General features: G+C 53.2%; 1 protein-coding gene across 1 annotated transcript in view; it reads left to right on the top strand.

Moving 5' to 3' along the window:
• Gsg1l (GSG1 like) overlaps positions 1-18,825 on the top strand; it is a 170,310-nt gene that overhangs the window by 47,072 nt on the left and 104,413 nt on the right. The window contains exon 2 of the mRNA XM_046454586.1: positions 12,663-12,710. Within this exon, the coding sequence (XP_046310542.1) occupies positions 12,663-12,710 (48 nt within the window). The remainder of the gene's footprint in view (positions 1-12,662; positions 12,711-18,825) is intronic.

The following is an 18,825-nucleotide window of genomic DNA, read 5'->3' as shown; positions in this document are numbered from 1 at the left end:
TGTTCACCTCTGCCCCTGTGGGGCCCCCACACCACACTCCTGTGTCCCCTCCCAGCCTCTCTCTCTCTTTTTTTTTGGGGGGGTACCAGGCATTGAACCCAGGGGTGCTTAACCACTGAGCCACACGCCCAACCCTTTTTCATATTTTATTTAGAAGCAGGGTCTTGCTGAGTTGCTTAGTGCCTCACCAAATTGCTGAGGCTGGCTTTGAACCTGTGATCCTCCTGCCTCAGCCTCCTGAGATGCTGGAATTATAGACATGTGCCACTGCTCCTGGCCCACCCTCCTTTGTAGAACAGGAGGCGAGCAGGTGTCAGGCTGATGTTAGGGAGGGGAGACCGTAAACCCCAACATTTCTCCTGGATGGAATCCAAGGGGTTGGGAGGGAATTTGGAGGGAGCATCACTGTCCGCAAAGCAGCACAGTGTCATTCAGCATCGTCCCCATGGTGATCCCCCCAGGGTCCTGAGATGTGGCTTCATCCTCCACCAGCTGCTTGAGCATCTGGGGACATCTCCATGTGGGGCTCCAAGCCTTTCACCACTGGGAGGTCTAACATCACCACGGAGGGGCTTCCTGAGGCTGGACTGTCCTTTGTGGTGTCAGAAGGAGTCCTGCTCCTTGGGCCCAAGTCAAGCAGACTACATCAGATCCTCTTTACAAGTTCCTTCCTTCCAAACTCGAGGAAAAGCGACCCACTTTGGAGTTGGAGTGGGTCCACCACTCACCATCTCTGTGCCTTGGGGGAAGTTTCTTCTCCTCATGGTGCCTCAGTTTCCCCATCCATAAAATGGGAATAGTAACCATCCCTCTGCCTCCTGGTTGTTATAACAGACAAATGGGCTTTCAGAACATCACCTGGCACCTGGTAAGCGCTCAGCCAGGTGACGTATTACTATGTTATGTGGCAGGGACTGGGACGCTGGCTGCTTCTAGATGAGGAGGCAGCGTGCTTGGCCCAGTTTTGGCTGCACATCTGGTTTCTGCATCTGGAAACTGTTGTCCCTACTTGCTCTGCTACTTCCCTAGCGGAGCTGAGAATTCTTCCAAGGCAGAACTGGAGTGTGATAATGGCACCCCTCATCTTCCTGGGTCAGCCATGGTCCACCTCAGAAAAACTACCCAGTGCTCCTCTGGCCTCTTAACTTTTTTTTTTTTTGGCTCGAGCTGAGGCTTCACCAGTGTTGGGCAAGCCCCGCCCCCCCATCTGCATCTCCAGCCACAGCTTTTACACTTTGCTGTCAAAGCATGCATGTGAGGAATGAGGACAAATCATGAAGGATTCCTGGTAATTCAAATAAAGGCCACAAACAAGACTAAGGTATTGGAAAAAGAGATTTGCCTGCTCTATCCAAACCCAACATATGGGATGTGACAGAAAAAAAAATCACAATATCCTTGACTTATCAAGCTTTCTTAGAAAATGTTGCAAATAATGAATTCTTACTGAGTCCTTGTCATGTGCCAGGCACCTCAGATGTCTCCTCTCATTTGCTCCCCAGTTAGCCTGTGTATAGGTCAACACTAGCTGCTGTAACAAATAAACCCCTGACATGTCCATGAATTACACAGAAATTTATATCCTGCTCATGTAACGGTTTAGTACATGTTGTTGTCCTGGTAGGTGGCAGTTTTCTTCCATGTTGTGATTAGGACTAGGAAACTTCCACATTGTGGCTCTATCATTTCCTAGGGACTTGGAGCCCTCTGCATCTAAGAGGAAGAGAAAGGACAGGGCACATTCTCTTCCTAAGAGCCCTCCCAGGAAGTGCCACATAGCACTCTGCCCACACAGTCACACACCTTCCCAGATGCAGGGCATGCTGGGAAATATCATACCTGGCAGGGCAGCTGCTTGTTAGTGGTCATTCCCCACTAGGGAAAGAGAAGCGTGTCTTTCGGCACATAGGACAGCTAGCTGTTTCTGCCCACTGCATGTGACGGAGATGGCCATTTTACCAATTTACAGATACACAAGCTAAGAGCCAGAGTCTAGCCGTGGGCCACAGAGCTGGACGTGGCCGACTTAGGACTTGCACCTCAGAGCCTGTGAGTTCCAAGTTCTTCCATCCAACCATTATGACGATGATCTTAGATAAGAGTTCAGGTTCTTCAGCTTTCGAATTCTTTAGAAAGAACTTGTCTCTTTGATCTACGTACAATGCTCCAAGTGCCCAAGCAAGGGATATCTGGTGGCCACGGTGGCCCCAGTCGCCATGCCAGGCAGGGCTTTGGTCTTCAGCGTCTCCTCCACTTGTAGAAACGATTATCCTCAGAAAGTTGACCTGCACCCTGGACTCCTGCCAGAACCCAAGGCCTGGTACCATCTGTAAGAGGTAAATAAATCAAAATATCATCAGCAGATAAGTGTGTGCCATCTGCTGCCCTGTCAGTTGAACTGGCAGAAGCCTCCGGAGAATTCCAAGGAAGCTCTTGCCAAGACTCAGCTGCCAGCCGGAGAGAGGAGCCGCTTGATGCAGGATCTGCTGGCATTTTCTCTCCTCCTGGCTCCCGGTGCCACATTCCTTGAATCTGGCCCGCGGAGGTGTGTGGACTCTCGCCCTTGCCAAGCTGCTGAAATCCTTTGCCACGGGGCACATTTGTAGGGGATGAGGCCCGAGGCTTCCTGGCCCTCCCAGCAAGAGGAAGTACCTACTGGAGAGAAAACGACTGGGCACCTGCCAGGAGGCGAGCCCTCGTGGGATCTGGGTCTCAGAACCAAGCTCAGAACCACGCAGATCCGAGGCCCTTGCGAACGAGCCACTTCTGAAGGCTGCTGGCATTCCTGCTGCAGGCGGAGTCCCTTGGAGGGCATCTGGGACTTCCCTGAGGAAGGATGGATTTCTCCAGACCCTGCCTGCTCTGCTAAGATACCAGAGAGAGCAGTGGTCCAAACAGAGGCTCTGGGCCAAGCTGGATTCCAGTCCTTTCTCCTCCACCAGCTGTGTGACGTTAGATGGGTGACTCTATCTTCTTGTGCTTCAGTTTCTTCATCTGTGAAATGGGGGTGTCATAACCCCAGCTCTCAGGGCCGTGTGAGGGTTATGAGTTACACATGGAAAGCACGGAGAGCCAGGTTTGGCCCACGGGACCTGCACAATTTCCATTAGCTAGTGTTATTTGTTGGCTGACTTTGGGACGCCGAGGTTACTGGCTCCTTCTGTTGCCCCTGCACCCCCAACTCTCCCCACCGCAGAACCTCAGCTACACCATCTGGTGGGGCATGGAATTAAGTCACGATCCTCACACCCAGGATGTGGGGATCCAGCCAATGATGCTGGGCTCCCCAGCGCCTCTCCCTCTCTCCGCTCGAGTCTCCCCTGCCAACCGAGACCTGGGCTCCCGCATGCCCATGCCAAGGGTAACTTGGCCAGCCCAAAACGCTCCTCACACCTTCTGCCAGCACTGGGCGTCCGTCTCTGGCTGCCTCCCTTGATTCTGACTGTGGCCCTGCCAGGCTCCCTCCACCTGCTCAGGCTGAGGTTGCAGAATTGTAGCCTCCTGCTTCTAGTTTGGGGAGACGTGCAGCTCTTCTTAGGAAAAACAATGTGTGTCTCTAACCTGGGATCCAGGGAAGGAATACAAAACAGCTCCTACTAATGGAGCCAAGCACGGGTCAGGTGCTTTCCCTCTCTCTCCTGTTTCAGTGCTTTTGGCAAGCCTGGAGTGCAGCACAGTCATCTCCATTTATCTGTGAGTTTGCTTTCTGTGCTGTCAGTTAGCAGTGGCCAAACATAGTAAAAAGTACTACATGGAAAACTCCAGAAGTAAACAATGTGTAAGTTTTACATTGTAGGCCAAATGAGTAAGGTGATGAAACCTCTTGCTGTCCTACTCTGTCCTTCCTGGGTTGTGAATCATCCCTTTCTCCAATGTATCCATGTTGTATATGCTACCCACCCACTAGGCATTTTGTGGCCATCTTGGTTTTTCAGATAGTCTATGTATGGTGTGCAAGAGAGAAAGACCATATTCACATAATTTTATTATAGTATATTGTTTTAATTGTTGTATTTTATTGTTAGTTGTTGTTATTGATTTCTTGTGCCTAATTTATAAAGCAAACTTCATCATAAGTATGTATATGTAGGAAAAACCAGTATATGTAGGGTTTGGTATTCTTTGTGGTTTCAGGAATCTATTGAGGGTCTTGGAACATGTCCCCCATGGATAAGGGAGATGACTGTACTTGGACAGTTCCCACTTGGCAGGGGAGGAAAAGGCTCAGAGAGGTGAAGCCACTCACTGAGGTCACGTGGCTAGCAGGAGGTGGAGGATGGATTTGAACTCACATCTTCTGGTTTCTGAGCCCCAATGCCCATTTGGCTTGGAGTACTTCCTCTTTCAAAGAGGGAGGCTCAAGACCCATGGTGAATGTCATAGGGTGTGGGTGTCAGAACAGGAGCTGCTCTCCTTGCAGAGGTTTCTGAGTTGAACCCTAACAGAAGGCTTCTCATTTCACACCTGTTTCTTCATTCAACCTCCAAGTACCCCTGGAAGGCCGAACCACCATCCTTTACGGGTGGAAAAAAATCTTCCTAACCAAATTTCAGAAATTATCTACCACAGTCTCCCAGGCGGCGGACGGCAGGATGGGGATCTGTACCAGGTCCAGGCGAAGCCTCCTTCCCACAGTGAGCCCACCTTGCTGGCCTCCGGCTGGTCCCAGGCACCTTGCCTTCCCTCGACACCCACATGCGGGCTTCTTGATTCTCACTCCAGAGACCAGGCTGGACGTCCTGAACTGGGGCAGAGCCAGCCAGTGACTCTGCGGTGGATTCCTCAGAAGCTCCACTGCTCCCCAGGCCCTGCGCCAGGTTGCCTTTGGCCAGAGTAGGGATGTGCCCGCCGATGGGCCCGCTGACAGCTCAGGCCTTGCACTGAGGGACTCCTGGCCTCCCTCCCCCAGCCGGGACCCTGAGACAGCAGGAGGGGGGGCTGTGGGGAGGGAGGGCTGTGGGGAGGGAGGGCTGTGGGGAGGCAGGGAGGGCTGGGCCTCTTGGGTCTTTCGCTGCAAAGCCAGCAGTCTCAGGAGAGAAATGACTTTCCATTTGTCTCTTTTGAGTATCTTCAAAAAGCCGTTTACGTATGATATATCAAAGTTCATAAACGCACTCCACTGTCATATTAACTAATTAAAACAAATAAGAAGGTTTTTAAAAAAGACATTTTAAATCCAACTTCTGGGATTTGTTTCAAAATAACCCCGTGCTGGTGGGGGTAGGTGGGTACAGACAGGATGAGACTGGCCGTGGCTGACAGGTATTGCAGCTGGGCGTGGGGACATGAGGGTTTTTTTTTTTTTTTAATTAGTCTCTCCACTTTTTGTAAAAGATGGACATTTTCCATTATAATATGTTTAAAAATGATTTCCGAGACTGTCTGGCCTGGCCGTGGCATGTCCTGGGTCCCTGCTCCAAGCTGGTCAAGCCTTCAAGTCAGTCCCCTCCACAGTGGGAAGAGCTTGGACAGGCACAGCCCTGGGTCCAGACCACCGACTGTGTGACTGTGGGGAGATCACTCCACCTCTGTGAGCCTCGGGCTCCTCCTCTGTAAACTGGGGGTGGACACTGACCTCCATGCAGCTGTTCTGATGAGTGGCAGGTCCTTGGCATGGTACTCACCCAGGACTCTCCCTGGGGCCACTGGATCCTGGAGCCAAAGCAACATGACAAACCTGCCCCTACGACCCCAGCCCACCAAGCGGCCCCCAGGGAGGACGAGACAATGTAAGCAGAGGCTCAGATGATGAAACTGCAGCAATTCTGAGCAGGGGACCCCTCTGGGAGCGGGGCAGCTGCTTGGGGAACCAGGTGGGTCACCGTGGGGGAGCTGGATCTGGAAGGCTGGGGAGGGCCCAGAAACGGAGAAACCGAGGGAGAGAAGGTTTTGAGTGGATGGAAGTCCAAGGGCCCAGGCACAGAGCGGGGAGGGGAGAACTGAACCCGCGGAGCAGGCAGCACAAAGGGAGGGCTGCGGGGAAGGGCGGCCCTCGGGGCCACCGTGTGCAAGGCGACCTCTGGGTGTCCAGGCCTGTGCCTGGTGCCTGTGTGAGGCTCCATGGGGCGTCCCGCAGCTGCCCTTGACCACGGCTTTTCCCCTGGATAACGCACGTGTCCATTTCCCGGACGCATCTCCTCTTAGGTCAGCCCCCAGCTCTCCACTGCTTCTCTTGCCACCTCCCCGCCCTCCAGGTGTGCTGGCCACGCCCTCCCCGTCCTGCCTCCAGGTGTGCTGGCCACGCCCTCCCCGCCCTCCAGGTGTGCTGGCCACGCCCTCCCCCTCCTGCCTCCAGGTGTGCTGGCCACGCCCTCCCCGTCCTGCAGCTGGAGGGAGCTCCTGACTGAGGCGCTGTAGGAAATGCTCCGCACGGTTCATTCCAGGTCACGTCTGCAGCCCTGATCCCTGTCCCAGGCTTTGAGGACACCACAGGGAACAGGACACACGTGGTCACAAAACTTCTATTTCTTGCTGAAAACAGTTGCAGAGATGTTGTCATTTAGAAGAGCCCGGGAATGCCCTTCTTTGATGAGCACATTCCAAAGAGTGGGCTGATCCGTGCACAGGCTTCACCCTGGGACAGAAGCGCTCCAGGGCTGGGGATTTGTCTTTCTGGTTCACGGCTGTATTCCCAGCACCCAGGTCAGCGCCTGGTATGTAGTAGGTGCTCAATAAAGGCCGGTGGACAATCACATTGATATGAAACACTGACATTGGAAACTTAAGTATAGCCTGGGCCCTGGGCCCTCTGGTTTCTCATTGGTTTGAGTCTATGGGGGCTGATGGGAATCAGGCCATCTCCCAGCGGCCTGCTGTCTCCCTGTCCCGGGCTTGATGGGGACTCCATTCCTCTCAGGACTGGTTCTCAAAGTGCTTTCCAGACCAGTCGCCTCAGCAGCCCTCCCAGAACTTGTTGGAAAGGCACATTCCCGGCTGCACCCAGCATCTCTGATTCCGATGCTTCCGTGTGGCTCTGGCTCCCGGCCGTGGCTCCTCCTCTGTGGATTGGGCTCCTCCAGACCCTTGCCCTGTCCTGCCCCTCAGAGCTGGGCCGCTCAGGGCCCGGGTCACTGTCCCTCCACCCTGTCCACACCTGTCTATAAATAGTGCCCCTTAGCAGTTGCCTGCCAGCCCCTCCCAGGGTGCCGTCTGCTTCCCGCCAGGCCCCCACTGGTCCAGATGGTCCGTGTGTCGATCGTAACCATCTCGATGGGCACATCCCCTCCTGCTGCCGTCCCCACAGGCTCCCTTCCGTCGCTGCCTGTCACCGATCTCTCCAGCTGATGTCCTTGTGTGTGGGCTGGGTTTCAAGTCCCTGACCTCAGGGCGAGTCTGGGGCTGAGGGGGCCAAGGGGGCAAGAACACGCACCCCCCCTTCCTCCAGGCACAGGATCAATTACTTATCAATAGCCTAGAGTTGATTTCTCTATACCCAGGGGAGCAGGGCTCGAGCATCCTCTGCAACGTGCTGAGAAATCCATCTCCACATAACTGAGGCCCCTCCAAGCCACAGCGGCACGAAGTGTCCAGAACTTTCTGGAGAAAGCTCCGGTCCCCTCTGTCCCCTCCCCAACCCCACAGATGGTTCTGCGGGTCCCTTCCTGGTGCAAGGCTCTTGCTGAGCCCAGTGTCTTGCGTTCCTGGGACGTCGATCCTCCAGGTCCCAGACGTCTTGCTGCTCATGGGTCTCAGACCCTTCTCCCCAGGTCTGTGGTCCCCTCCCACCTGCATGAATGCCCCTGCTGTCCCCTCCCTGGAGCAGATGATAGGGGCCTCTGGGGACTCTCCTTCCTGGGGAGGAGGTGGCACCTCCCATTTGCTTTCTCTCTGTTAGAACGTCAGGGGGGCAGGGGGGCAGGAGAAGGGGGCACTTTTTAAGAAGTGAAGTCAAGGCGTGTGTCAAAAATCAGGGCATGTGTCAGGCCACATCCATGGCAGGGGGTGACAATGGGCAGCACAGGGCTGGCCCATGGAGGAGCCCATTAGCCCCTGCAGCTGTCGCTGGGCTCTCTGGACTCCGCCCACCGCCCTGTCCCAGCTGTACTACCTGGGGTTTGTCACCAACCCCTCCTGACCCACCCACCCTGTGGCATGTGCTAGGGGAACACTAGCATCGGGGATTCTTGCTTTCTTAGGTAGGGACATTGAGCCACGAATGACGTCACCCATCTCTAAGTGAAGGAGCCAGGCTGACTCAGCAGGCCTGGCTCTGGGGTCCCTGCTCCGGACCAGTGTCCCAGCCCCTCCCCACTGTGTGCTAGTGTCCATGTCTCTCTCCCCGCGAGAAAGCAGAGGACGGGCCCCGTGTTCCCTGGAGCCCACCTGTGGGAGCCAGCGATGGTGACGAGGACACTACCTCCTCAGCACCCTGCCCAGCTCTTTGCCCACGCTGGGCCCACACAGGACCCCAGGGGCTGCACCCCTTTCAGCAGCACAGAGTTCAAGGCATGGGAAGGCCGGGGACAACTGTGGCAGGAAGTGGCAGAGCCGGCATTAGAACTCGGCTCTGTTGATCCCAGACCTGGGGCTGTCCCACCCTCCATCGCTGTCATGGGACAGATCCTCTAGCACGACTGTGAGCGTCCCCAAAACGACTCAAGGTTCAATTTTTTCGTAAGTCAAAGTCTCTTGGGATTGGAGTGTGACTCTCACCCCAGGTGTGGGTGACATCACCTGGGGCCTGTGGACCTCACTGATGTTTAGGCCTCGACCAGCTGAATCCCACTCTTTTGGACCTGACCCCCCGAGGGCAGGCCACTCCACTTAGCTGACCTCGGGCAGCCTGGCCATCTGTGGTGTCCACGGTTCAAGGAAGGTATGCTGCCATCAGGTGGCGGTGACAGGCCACAGCTCTGGGACCTATTGGTCAAGCCCTGAGAGGAAGTGTGAGTGGCGGAGAGATAAATGTACTTGTCTTCAGTTTTCTACCAAAATAAACCCCTCGATGAAACACATCCGTTTAACGACAGTCGACACGATGGTGTCAACGTGTTAAGGTCATTTCTAAAAGCAGTGAAGTCAGTGTCAGGCCGGTCGATATCTTTCTCATTAATGCTTGGCTAATCTTTAGGATGGAGACTAAGGATTCGGAGCAAAAAAAACCTCTAGTGTTTGGATTTCAGCTGTGAGACTTTGGGCCGTGGGAACAGCCTGTCTTCCTCAGGTTCTATGATTTTGCCTTAAAATTCAGCTTTGCCTTACACCAACCACATGAGCTGCTGGACCATATCGGCTCAGACTGCTTCTTCCTGACCTTGTCCAGCAGAAATAGAAATGGGAGAGCCAGTTACTCAGCCCCTTGAGAATCTCCCTGCCCACATGGAGGTGGGGCCCCCAGGGATTCCTTCTGGCCCGTGTGGAAAGTCCTGACGTAGTCAATGGGAATGGATATCTGGGAATAGGTTAGGGCAGGGATTTCGGGGTGTATGGACCCGGGGGTGTCCTGTTCTGTCATTAGCTGGGTGTCTGGTCTAGATGTCTGGAGCCTGGGCTTTTCATTGCTATAACCCAAATGCCCGGGAAAATCAACTTAGAGGAGGAGAAATTTATTTGGGTTCACAGTTTCAGGGGTTCAGTCCATGGTCGGTGGCTCCGTTGCTCCTGAGGTGAGACAGGACAGCACGGAGGGATAAAGCTGCTGAGATCGTGACAACCAGGAAGTAGGGGTGGGGACAGAGACAGAGATGGACCAGGGACAGGATATAGTCCCCGAGGGCACACCCCCAAGGACCCACTCCTATGAGGTCCCATCTCTTAAACTTTCTACCACCTCCCAATGGGACGTTCAAATTGCGAGTCCCCCAGTGGATTAACCCACCAACAGGTCAGAGCCTTGGGGCTCCAGTCCCCTCCCAAGGGCCTCACCTCTGAATACTGCTGATGGGGACCGAGCCTTCAGCACATCACGAGTCTTTGGGAGACACTTCATGTACAAGCTGTAACAGTCTCAGCCTGTCTGTCTCTACGATGGGGATTCTTGGGGTGCATTGCAGGTTGTTATGGGATTAAAACAAGAGGGAACACCGTTCCTGATAAATCCACTCAACAAGTAGAAGGTAAATTATGTAACCCGGCAAAGGACAAGAGTAAAACACAGCTAATAACAAACTTAATGTACAAGAATGAGTGTCCCCCCCCCCAGTGGGGGAAGAATAGTCTGTCTTCAGCAGGTTGATCTGGCAAGACAGAATGTCACGTAGATGAGGATCTCTTATCCGCTCCACCCAAAAGCAACTCTAAATGGGAAACAGGTATAAATGGAAGAGTTAAAATTACAAAACACTGAGGAAAAAAAGGTGAATTTTCATAATCTTGGGTTAAGCAAAACTTTCTTAGATATGCTATTCAAAGCATAAACAGCACCATAATTTCAGAAGCTCAGGAGGCTGAGGCAGGAGGATTGCAAGTTTGAGGTTGGCCTCAGCAACTCAGTGAGGCTCTTAACAACTTACTGACACCCTGTCTCAAAGTGAAAAATAATAAGGGCTGGGGATGTGGCTCAGTGACAAAGTGCCCCTGGGTTCAATCCCTGGTACCAAAATAAATAAATAAAAACAATAAAAAACCCAAAAGAAACAAAAATCCAGTTTATCTAAACTGAGCTTCATTAAAACTCAAAACTTTTGCCCTTCAAATGACATCATCAAAAAAAGTAGAACCTGCAAAAGGAATAAGATATTGGCAAATCAGATGTCTAATAAGGAATGTGTATGCAGAATATATGAAGAAATCTTACCACTCATAATAAAAAGATAACTCAATCTAAAAAAATGGCCAAAGTGTGATTAACGGGCAGGTAGCATATACAGCACAGACACGTGGCATAGAGGAATGATTCATGCCTTGGGCAGGACACAGTGGGAAGGGAGGAGATGTCATTATGCTACTTGGAATAGTATACAGTTTAAAACCTCTGAATTTTTTGTTTATAGAATTTTCCACTTACTATTTTCAGACTGCAGTTGACCACAGGTCACGGAAACCTCAGAAAGAAAAATCACAGAGTAGGGGAGAGGGGACACTATATATCCATACAATGGAATATTATTTTTTCATGAAAAGAAATGAAGTACTGAGACATGGTATAGCATGGACATCCTTGAAAACAGACTCAGTGAAAGAAGCCAGTCATCAGAGACCACAGCTTGCCTGATTTCATTTGTACAAAATGCCCAGACAGTAATAGATTAGCTGTAGCCTAGGGCTGGGAGGTGGGGAAATGAGGATTGACTGCTGATAGGTATGGGCTTTCTTTTGGGTGTGATGAAAATGATCTAAGACTGATTGTGGTGATGGCCACACAATCTTGTGTCTACAGTAAGAATACACTGAAAAACCATTGAGTTGTACATTTTATTTTATTACTTTAAACTTTTTTTTTTTTTTTTTGTATTGTGGATTGAACGCAAGGGCACTTTACCACTGAGTTACATCCTCAGCACATTCCATTTTTTATTTTGAGGCAACACCTTGCTAAGTTGCTGAGGTTGGCCTCGAACTTGCGATCCTTCTGCCTCAGCCTCCCAAGTGGCTGGAATTACCAGCATGCTTCCCCACACCCGGCTCGAATTGTACACTGTAAATGGATGAACGGCATGGCTTATGAGTCACACCTCAAACAAACCATTGAGGAAGGCAGAAGACAAAGCGCTCAGCACGTAAATCCTAGATATGATTAAGGAGCCCAGTCGGGGTAGGAGTAGGAACCGGGCTCGGGAAAGCCTGTGTCTCCCTCAGGCCCAGGAGACAAGAGCTGAGGGCCTCCAAAGCTTTCATGGGCCACGAAAATGTTTTAATTTCTTTTAAAATCAGAAGGAAAAAAAAAAAACTTTGAGGTGATTGTAAAATACAGTTTTTAATTTCACTTTTATTATGTTGGAAAGTGTCCCTGAAGGCCAAAGGACCCGAGATCCCCCAGGTGTTTCCCTGCTCTGGTCTGAATTTGGTTATTTACCAAATTTACCCCACTATAGCTTTGGAGAGAACAATAAGTATTAAAGAAAGGTTAAATTCATTTGAAATAAAAAACAACACGTCCTTTCCCCCTCTTTGGTTTCAATTCTCCCTCTCGTTCTTGGTTGTCAGCAAATACTTCTTGATATGGTTGGTTACAGTCCCAGCACCACTGTCTGCTGTGTGACCCAGGCTGGTGGCACAGCTACTCTGAGCCTCCTTACCTTCATGGCCCAGGCCACCGCGGGAGGCAGGGACCCTGGCAAACCAGAGCCTCCCGAGCCCCATCCAGGGCACCCAGGTGCCAACCTTGTGACTGCTGCTGAGTGGGGCTGGCCCTCCACGGGGGTGTCCGGAGCCTGGGTGGCCCGGCGACCTTCGGCCTATTCTGCGGGACCCGGGGGGCGGGGCGATCGGCAAGGGGAGCGGGGGGCGTCTGCGGACCTCCCTCCTGGACGCTGTCCACTTGTGCGCATGCGCGCCTGTGGCTGGCGCGGTCAGCCGGGGGGAGCCCAGCGGGGAGGCGCCCGGGTTAGGGGGGCGGCCAGGAGGGGCCCCTGGGTGGGGAGGAGGTCGGGCCCAGTGGGCTGCTGGCCACCGGGGCCGGGGGCCGTGGCAGCTGGGGTTGCGTTGGAGGTGCTGTTGGCTCCAGACGGGGCCTGAGCCCTGGGTGCTGTCACATTCTGAAAACCCTTCTTTTCTTTTCAAAGGTGAGAAATGTCGCAGCTTCATTGACCTGGCCCCGGCATCGGAGAAAGGTGAGTGCCGCCCGCCGAGGGGCCAGCTTCGGCCTCCGGAGATGGTCCCCTGCCCCTGGCCTCCCAGCGACCCGGTGACAGGCCCAGGAAGCCAGCTGTCTTGTTGTGAAGCGCTGATCACTGAAGCCGGGGAGGCAGGTGCGGGAGGACCATCTGTCCTCCTGCCCCAAGGGTACCCTGGGTCCTTGGTGCCCTCTTCCATCCGGGGCACTCTGGGACCCTGGAGGAGGCAGGATGGGTGTTAGAAGTGGAGTTCAGACAGTTCTGGGGCCTTGCCTCCTGCTGGGGCTTTGCTCCCAGAAGATGGAGACCAGAAGTCTGGCCGCTCTTGTCTCACAGGTGTGGGGAGGGCCAGTCTGAGAGGTTTCTGCTGCTCTGAGTCCCCAGGACCTGGACTCCTGCTGTGTCCCCGCATCACCCCCGTGGTCTTTGTCTTCATGGTCTAAAGGGGTGGCTGGAGCGCCAGCCATAGCATCTGCATTCCAGGCAATACAGTGGAGGAAGGGCAAAGGTTGCAGATCAACTGTAAGGTTCCCAGACGTTGCCCAGATATACCTGTGGATATCTCCGTGTCCAGAATTTAACACAGGGCTGTGCTCAGCTGCAAGGGAGGCTGGGAAATGCTGTGACCAGCTGAGTCAGGGAGTCTCTGAGTATGGAAGAAGTAACTTGATACTGGAGGGGGATCTGTCGTGGGGACAGAGAGGCTGGCCATCTCCCCACCTGTCTACCCCCCTAAAAGAGCCCGCAAGAGAAACAAGTGGCCTGGAGATGGGGGGAGGGCCGGGTCCTGGAGTCAGGCCAGGGGAAGCCAAGGCAGCAGCCCAGGCACGGGCACTGTCCCCACATGGAGAGCGCCAGGTGTCCAGTGGTCTCTCCTCTCAGGAGGTTATCAAAGGCAGACGGGGCAGCCAGTTGGCCCCGTGTCATGGAGGGTGGTGACATTCCTGCTGCACAGGTGCCGAGTGGTCCTCTTGAGACTGAGGGGTGAGTGACAGGCCCCCCACTGTCCCTCCGCCCGCAGGAAGAAGCCAGGACCCCGGAGCAGGCCTTTGGGAGAGGGAAGGCTCCGCTTCCTGTTTCCCACAGCCATTTCCTGTGGGTCACTGCATGCAGCTGTCCCTGAAGCATTTGGTGGAGCACCTGGGGCCTGGCTTCCAGCTCCAGGTCACTAGTAAGCAAAGCTGCTGGCACCGGGGACAAGAGGTGGAGGTTTATTGAGCAGTTACTATGGGCCATGCCCCAGGCACTGAGAACCCCCTGGGGGGCTGTCCTCACCTCCACCTGGGGGCAGAGGACTGAGGCTGAGCCGCCCACTAGCTGGTGTCTCCCATCTCCTAAGGTGCAGAGCCGGGTGTTGGCCCAGGTCCTGGTCCCGGAGTCCATGATCCACGCCCTCCCTGTCCCCTGGGATGCACGTCCCACCACCCCCAGGGCCGCGGGGATCCCAGCTCGGCGCTGCCCACCAGGCTGACAGCGAGCGGGGCCCGCGTGTGTGCCCTGGCCAGGTGGCTGTGGCACATGGCAGCTGCTCCCGGGGCCTGTGCCCACCTGTAGGCGCTTCCCAGTGCGTCCGCCCAGGGCCGAGTGCCCGTGTCCGTGTGCGAGTCAGCCGGGTGGCTCCTACCCCCCAGGTGGCCTTGGGCCTCTCCTCCTGGTTCTTTTACGAGGCCCCAGGGCCCCAGAGGCGTCCACCATTCTGTTTGACTGGCTTTGCTCACCCTGTGACTCTAGGGCTTGGCGGCCATGCCGAGGACCTTCCGGCTGTGTGTAGAGAAATGTTTACAAGAGGTCGAGGGGACAGCTTTGCCACCGTGTCGCAGGGTGGTCTCTATGTACTCACCGCCTCTCAAACACTTTAGCTGTCCTGGGCATGGGCAGGGTTAGGTCCACAGCAGCCGCGTGGCCTCTCGTGGTGGCCACCCATGGGAGTGTGACACAGATCCACCCACTAGCTCACCCTCTGCCCTGCACGACTGGAGTCTCCACTGTGCAGTCCAGGCTCCCGGGGGACGGGGACATGGGGTGACTTATTGCAGGTGTTTTCTCACCCAAAGGGCTGTCTTCCCAGGGAGGCTGGTCGCCGCCCCAGCTCACCTGTGACTCCTCTCCTGGTGTTTTCTGGTTGACCAGATGTGATCAAGATGGTGACCCTAACACCAGTGGACCTTCAGGGGACGCCTACCATGGGCCAGCCTGATTGATGTGGTCCACCTTCACAGATGAGGAGACCGAGACACAGGGCCGTCCCACAGCTAGGGGACAGTGGGGCTGGGATTTGAACTTGAGCAGTCTGGTTCTTCTGCTTCAAAAAGCTGGACCCAGGAGGGTCACAAGGGGATCCCCTCCAAGACCTGGGGGATTCCCCTTCGTCCTCCTCCATCCAGGACCTCTGAGCTGAGTCCGGAGCTTCCCTCTGTCTGAATCTCTGGTTTCCGTGACTGGAACAAAATACTCCAGATGAGCAACTTAAACAGAAGGAAGGTTTATCTTGACTTACAGTTTGGGAGCCTTCCGTTCATGGTGGTTCATCTGCTGCTTTGGGGCCTGCGGTGGGAGCACGTGGTAGAGTCAGCTGTCACTCGTGGTGGCAAGGAAGCCAGGGAGTCAGCAGGAGACCCGTGTCCCATAATCCCCCTCTGGGACACACCCCCAATAACCTAACTTCCTCCCGCCAGGCTCCACCTCTTAAAGGTCCACTACCTCCCAATCGCGTCAAACTGAGGACCACAACCTTCCACACGTGGACCTTCAGGGAACATTCCAGGTCCAGACAGTGGCAGCCTCCTTCCACCTGGCAACCGCACATGTGCTCTCTTGGCCCTTCTCAGGTGCTGCCTCCTCGTCCCCACCTCTGCCCGCTGGCCAAGCACTTGCCTGTCATCTGTGTCCCATGCCATGGTGTGGAGTGTTCTTCCTTTGTCTGACCACTCCAGTTTCACCTTCCATGTGGGGAACACATTTTTTGTGTGACACTGGCCTAAGCCATGACCATTTTTCATCTGCATTCCTGCCACACTCTGCCTTTGGATTCTCTTGGTAGTTGGAACAATCTTTTTAAAGCATAAAATCACATCCCAGGATTCCCTTGTTTAAAACCCTTCCACAGCTCTTCTTGAGATAAAAGTGAGTGTCCCTAGGGTGACCTAAAAGGTCCTGCATAGCCTGGCCCTATACCTGGGATCTCATCTCCTGCCACCTTCCCTCCACACTCTAGCTCAGAATTCTTGCTGTTCCTTGAGTCAGCCAAGCTAGTGGGTGCCCCAGAGCCTTTGCACATGCTGTTCCCCTGCTCCTGCCAATTCTTTCAAAATTTTGCATGTTATGAATACAATACTGCAATTGAACATACTTGTTCAATTTGAGTGTGTAATTTGAAAGTTGGTGTGTAAATTAGAGATGAAAGACTCTTATAAACCCACCCTTAGGTAATAATTATTACAAAAACCCCCATATACATACACACACGTATATGTTTATATGTAGGTATGTATATTTATATAGAAGTCATGGATTAATTTTCCTATTAGTATACGGAGACTTGCCTTCATTTTGTGTGTGTGTGTGTGTGTGTGTTTGGTGTTCTGTTGGGAATTGTGAATGCTAAGCACGTGTTCTATTGCTGAGCCACACCCCAGCCACTGTGTTCATTTTTGAAACAACCGTGTCCCATTCCATCACAAGGAGACAATTTATTTAGCCAGATCCTGCAGCTGGACATTCAGATTATGTCCCCCTTGCCCTTGAGCGTCCTGTGTCATAGCTGGATAATGGTGCCTTGCACATCCCTCTGTCCCTCATAAGCCTGGTCTCCAGCCCCAAAGGTCTCTTCCTTTCCCTGAGCCCCCAGGGCTCTGCCCACCTCGGGGCAGCACTGGCATAATCAGCGCTGCACTGAAGGTCTGCACAGGAGGCTGTGCCAGGCAGAGGGCAAGGAACTAACTCAAGATGCCCGAGGGATTCATGAAGGTGAAACGTGCCAATTCAGGTGAACAGCAATGCCCACAAGCTGTGACCTTGACTCTGAAAATGCAGCAGCAAAGCTTTTTGGACCCCTCCATCATCTTCTTCCAGGCTTCCCTGCATTTCAAAGCCTCAGTCACTTATTAAGTCAGTGACCAACTGATAGTCTTAAAGCCTGGTGTATCAGTCAGCAAGACCCGTGTTAATGCTGTGTAACAAGCCATCCCACTACAGTTATTATTACAGCAGTGATTATGGTGATGATGATTACTCATCTGTGGATTTTCTTGGGGTTCGCTGATGTAGAATAACTTGGTTCCAAGATTTAGACTAGGTTCAAATCAGCTCTGCACAGGTCTGTTTTGGGGACCAGGTAGAGGGACCTGCAGATACCTGAAGGAGCTTTTCTTGTGGTCATGCCAGAAATGCAAGATGGGGAGCCTAATTCCACAGGCACATTTGAAGTGTGTGCTTGCATTGTACCTGCGAACATCCCACCTGCAGGCCACATCCAACACCAATGGGGGGGGGGAAGTACCCTACCCACATGGAGGCCAGGGTTACAGCAGGAATGAAGAATTGCTGAGCCACATCCTGGCCTGGCCACAGGTCTCGAGGGTGGCTGGTGGCGAGCCATGCTGCAGCTGGCCTGACCCCAGATCCTAGAGAGTCCTTGAAGATGTTTGGGTTTCCCCCTTTGCTGTATTAACAGGGACCCTGGTAAAGATCAGTCCCAAGTAGGGGGACACGGGGAAGCCCCCAGCTCCCAAGTCCCAGGTTAGAGCTTCTCACTGGTGGATGGACTCACAGTGGGAATAAATGAATGAACAGGCGCACACACCCAGCCTCAGGATTCATTCACACTGTCCAGGCTGCACCAGGGACCTCCCGACGGCCGAGCCACCTGCTACTTCTCAGTCCTCATCTGCCTGGACCCGTGTGTGGCCACGGACAGCCTGGACCCAGCAGTGTGTTAATTGAGTGTTTACTATGTGCTGGGCGCACCTTCTGGAAGCTTGTGCCCCTCTTAGCCTCAGGTGCCTCCCCCCTCCAGCTCTTTCTGCCCCTCCCTCCCCTCCCCAGTTTCCTTTCTGCATTTGAGTGCTCCGTCTGCCCTCCGTCCCCAGCTCCTCCAGTTCCGTCCCACACTGTCCTTGATCTCATTCTGCTTCATGATTAGTGTTATCCGTACCCTACTGACGATAACCGCTTTGGCACTTAGGATATTTAAAAAGTAGGATATTTAAAAAGTGATTTTAATTAAAGTCAAAGTCCTTCATGTATAATGTATAAAGAGCAGTGGCTCGGGAGGCTGAGGCAGGAGGATCGTGAGTTCAAAGCCAGCCTCAGCAAAAGTGAGGTGCTAATCAACTTAGTGAGACTCTGTCTCTATAAAATACAAAATAGGGCTGGGGATGGGGCTCAGTGATTGAGTGCCCCTGAGTTCAATCCCTGGTACAAAAAATTAAAAAGTACTATCAGCCTAAAAGTGAAAAACTGCACCTTGACCTACATCCATCTCAGCCTCTCCCCCCCACCTTCGGCTCACTTTCCTCCTATTTATCTGGGTACACCTGCTCTTTGACTGTCCCTGGGGCCACAGCCTGCTCAACCCATCCTAAGCTGACAAGATCCTAAGTCAAGGTGACTGAGCCCACTCACCTGCTGCACATCTTTGCTGAGCACAGGTCCCTGGAGGGGAGGGGGTGGCTGCTTCCCCGTGAAACAACTGGGGCCACCTGGGAGCTGAGCCGCGGCCCCTGCCCGCATCACCAGAGTGTCACAACCCCTATGGCTAGGCTGGGAAGAGATCCAAAAGCAAAATTTTAAGTGTGTTCTTTTACTGAGTGCAGATCTCTTCCACAGCGTTGTAAAGTTGAGAAGTCAGAAATGGAACTGTCAAGCTGTCACAAGTGGGGGACCCTCTATATTTTAAAATAATGTGCTTGTTTTTTTGTTGTTGTTATTGTTGATTGTTCACTTTTAAATATCAGTTTGCTTACAAACTTCCAACATACTTAACCTCTTTGGTCTTCCCAATATTGTCATGGCACAACTTTTGGTGAATCTGGACAGCAAAGTCATTGGCTTACATTATTGGGACACAATAAATATACACAATGGAGCCAAGTGAAGTGCTGACCGCATTTCC

The sequence above is a fragment of the Marmota monax genome, unplaced genomic scaffold (assembly GCF_021218885.2).
Source record: "Marmota monax isolate L192 unplaced genomic scaffold, Marmota_monax_Labrador192_F-V1.1 WCK01_AAM20220418_F8-fsc00086, whole genome shotgun sequence".
Lineage (NCBI taxonomy): Eukaryota > Metazoa > Chordata > Mammalia > Rodentia > Sciuridae > Marmota > Marmota monax.
The sequence above is the reverse complement of the archived record's forward strand: the minus strand, read 5'-3'. Positions and strand labels throughout refer to the sequence as shown.